Source organism: Lepidothrix coronata, unplaced genomic scaffold (genome assembly GCF_001604755.1).
Source record: "Lepidothrix coronata isolate B3197 unplaced genomic scaffold, Lepidothrix_coronata-1.0 Scaffold352, whole genome shotgun sequence".
Classification (NCBI taxonomy): Eukaryota; Metazoa; Chordata; class Aves; order Passeriformes; family Pipridae; genus Lepidothrix; species Lepidothrix coronata.
The window spans coordinates 115129-118380 of NW_016690532.1; the positions used below are offsets into that span (position 1 = coordinate 115129).

The 3252-nt window shown below is 71.9% G+C and overlaps 2 protein-coding genes across 4 annotated transcripts in view; one reads left to right on the top strand and one right to left on the bottom strand.

The window, feature by feature from the left end:
* DGKA (diacylglycerol kinase alpha) overlaps window positions 1-481 on the bottom strand; it is an 8277-nt gene extending 7796 nt beyond the window's left edge. The window contains exon 1 of one of the 3 annotated variants that reach the window (XM_017838664.1): window positions 446-481. The gene's annotated coding sequence lies outside the window, so the exon portion shown is untranslated. Of the gene's footprint in view, window positions 1-357; window positions 401-445 lie in introns of those variants that run through there. The other 2 variants (XM_017838663.1, XM_017838665.1) reach the window with 2 other exon arrangements.
* An 894-nt stretch (window positions 482-1375) lies between these two features.
* Window positions 1376-3249, top strand: PYM1 (PYM homolog 1, exon junction complex associated factor). The gene is made up of 3 exons (XM_017838692.1): window positions 1376-1453; window positions 2124-2217; window positions 2772-3249. Exons 1-3 carry the CDS (start codon window positions 1423-1425, stop codon window positions 3247-3249), a joined length of 603 nt encoding a protein of 200 aa, XP_017694181.1. The 5' UTR covers window positions 1376-1422.
* Window positions 3250-3252: the final 3 nt, after the last annotated feature.

Sequence of the window (3252 nt, forward strand, 5' to 3'; positions counted from 1 at the left end):
GACGGCCCCGGTACATCCCAGTGGCGCCCGGGACGGCCCCGGTACATCCCGGTGGCGCCCGGGACGGCCCCGGTACATCCCAGTGGCGCCCGGGACGGCCCCGGTACATCCCGGTGGCGCCCGGGACGGCCCCGGTGCATCCCGGTAGTGGCCGGTACCACGCGGGTATCGCCCGGTAGAGCCCCGGTAGTGCCTGGAACAGCCCCAGGACGGCGCGTTTCGGCCCGGTACTGCCCCAGTACAGCCCGGTAGAGCCCCGTCTGCGCCCGGTCCGGCCCGCTAGAGCCCATTACAGCCGGTTCCGCCCGGTACCGCCCCGGTCCATCCCGGTAGTGCCCGAAACAGCCCAGTACAGACCAGCACGGCCCCGCACCGCCCCGGCTCAGCCCGGTAACGCCCCGGGACCCCCGGTCCGACCCCCCGGGGCTCCCCGCTCGGTCCGTACCTGGTCCGGGCTCTCCCGGTCCGGCCCCGCCCGTGACGTCACGGTCCGTTGGGGAGGGTGAGGGGGGGACACCGAGCACGTGCCGCCGGGACCGGGGCCGGGACCGTCCCGAGGACCCCCAAAAGAGGGGCCGGGGGTCCCAAGCCGGGGGAGGCCGTGGGGGGGTCCCCACCCCGGGAATGCCCATCCGGGGGGATGCCCGAGGGAGGGGGGGAGGGGTCTCATCCCCGGGGTCCCAATCCTGGGCATTCCGCGGGGGTGGCACATCTTCATCCCGCGGCTGTCGGGTGGGGGGGCTCAGTGCTGGGGGTCTCCATCCCAGGAATTCCCGGGGGGAAGAGGCTCCATCCCGGGGGTCCCTGGGGTGACGGGGGGGGGATGTTCCCCATCCCGGGGGTCCCAGTCCTGGGAATTCTCATGTGTGTGCGTGTCTCCATCCCGGGGGGTGCCCGGTGATGGGGGGGGTCTATCCCGGGGGTCTACATCCCGGGAATTCCCGGTTGTGGAGGGAAGGGAGGTGTCTCTCCATCCCAGTGGTGTCCGGGGTGTTCCCCAACTCGGGGGTCCCCATAGAGGGGGGGGTCTCTCCCATCCTGGGGGGGTCTCCACTCCCAGAGTGGGGGGGAAGTGGAGCACCAGGAGGGGCGCGGCCCCTTTAAAAGCAACATGGCGTCTCTGAGGCCACGCCCTCTTTTAACCACGCCCCGTCTCTCAAACGCCACGCCCCCTCATTGAACGCCACGGTAGCCGCGCCCCTTAAAGTGACCACGCCCCGCGACCGACAGACCGCGCCCCTTCACGGACCACGCCCCCTATATCTTCCAGGCTCGCGGTGGCCACGCCCCCTCTGTGATCACGCCCAATGACGTCCATGTATGGTCATTGAACACGCCCCCTCTCGATGACCACGCCCCTTAGCCGCCGCGGGCTCGCCCGTGGCGTCACTTCCGGGGCGGGGCCGAGACGCGCGCGCAAAGATGGCGACGCCCTATGTGACGGACGAGACCGGTGAGCGCGGGGGGGCCGCGGGGGCAAGGGGGACTCCGGGACCCCCCCGGAGCCGCCCCGGGCACGGCCCCGCCCGGGACGGACCCCCCCCGGCGCCGGGGCTGCGCCCGCCGCCGATCCCCGCGGGGGCCCCGGCGCTGGGGGAGGCCCGTGGGGGGCGCGGGGCCTGGGGGGGGGTCCTGGGAACGCGTGGGGGGTTCTGGGGACATGTGGGGGGGGCAGAGGGCTGCGGGACACGGTTTTGGGGATCTTGTGGGGTCCGTGGGGGGGTCCCAGAGCCGCTTTGGGGATTTCCCGGGACCTGGGGGGGGGGGTCCTGGAGCACATTGCCGGGGGGGCGGGGGTCTCTGGGGTCCCCTTGGGGTCCCGGGGGTGTCCCGGGAGCTAGGGGGGGGTCTTGAGCTCTCTGGAGGGGGGGTCCTGGGGCTCCCCTGGGTTCAGTGGGGTGTCCCAGACCCTCTTGGGGGTGGCCCAGCCTCCTTTGGGGTCTGTGCGGGGGTGTCCCAGAGCCTCTGTGGGGTCTCCTGGGACTGCCGTGGGGTCTGTGGAGGGTCGCAGGACCTCCCTGGAGGTGTCCTGGGGTCCCCGTGGGGGTGTCTTGAGGCTGCTGTGGGTGTTCCTGGACGCCCCTGGGATCCGAGGTGCCCCCATGCCCCCCTGTGCCCCCCAGGGAGGTACATCCCCTCCACGCAGCGGCCGGATGGGACGTGGCGGAAGCAGCGGCGGGTGAAGGAGGGCTACGTTCCCCAGGAGGAGGTGCCCGTGTGAGTGGGAGGGTCCCCGGGCTGGGGGGAGCTCTTGGGGCCGTGTCCCCTCTCCCAGGGCTGAGTTTGTGCCCCGCTGGGTCCCACCCAGGGCTTCACATGTGGGTGAGTCCCACCCCAGGGGCTGCATACGCCCTCCCAGATCCTCATGGACCTCCCCCAGATCCTCATGGACCCCTCCTGGATCCCCCCATCCCCTCACAGACCCTTCTGGAGCCCCACGGCCCCTCACAGATCCCTCATTGATCCCTTATGGACCCTCACAGGTCTCTCAAGAATCCCCCACAGCTCCTCCTGGACCCCCAGGAATCCCTCACAGATCCCTCCTGGACCCTCCCAGATCCCTCCTGGGCCCCTCCTGGATTCCCCACAGCCCCCTCGTGTCCCCCCACAGCCCCTCACTGATCCCTCCTGGACCCTCACAGACCCTCGTAATCCCCCCGGGATCCCCCACAGACCCCTCCTGGGCCACTCACAGAACGTTCCCCCAGGGGTCCCTCCCGGATCCCTCCTGGCCCCCCCCACACCCCCTCACCCCGTCCCTCCGCCCGCAGGTACGAGAACAAATACGTGAAGTTTTTCCGGAGCAAACCGGAGCTGCCGCCGGGGCTGAGCCCGGACACGGCCCCGGCGCGGCCCCCGGGACCCCCCCAGGGCCCCCCCCCCGAGCAGGGGCTGTCCAAGGCCGCCCGCAGGAACCTCAAGCGCAAGGAGAAGCGGCGGCAGCAGCAGGAAAAGGCCCCGGAGCGGCCGCAGGACACGGACGGACTGAGCCCGGCGCTGGAAAAGCTGTCGCTGTCGGGGCCCGGCGGGACAGGAGGGGCCCCCCCGGCCCAGGGGGGCGACGGCGCCGGGAATTCCGAGCGCAGCCGCCGCATCAAGAGCCTGCGGAAGAAGCTGCGGCAGGTGGAGGAGCTGCAGCGGCGCCTCGAGGCCGGGGGGCTCCCCCAGCCCACCCAGGAGCAGCTGGAGAAGCTGGGCCGGAGGAAAGCGCTGGAGGACGAACTCAGGGGGCTCGAGTCGGACTCGTAGGGG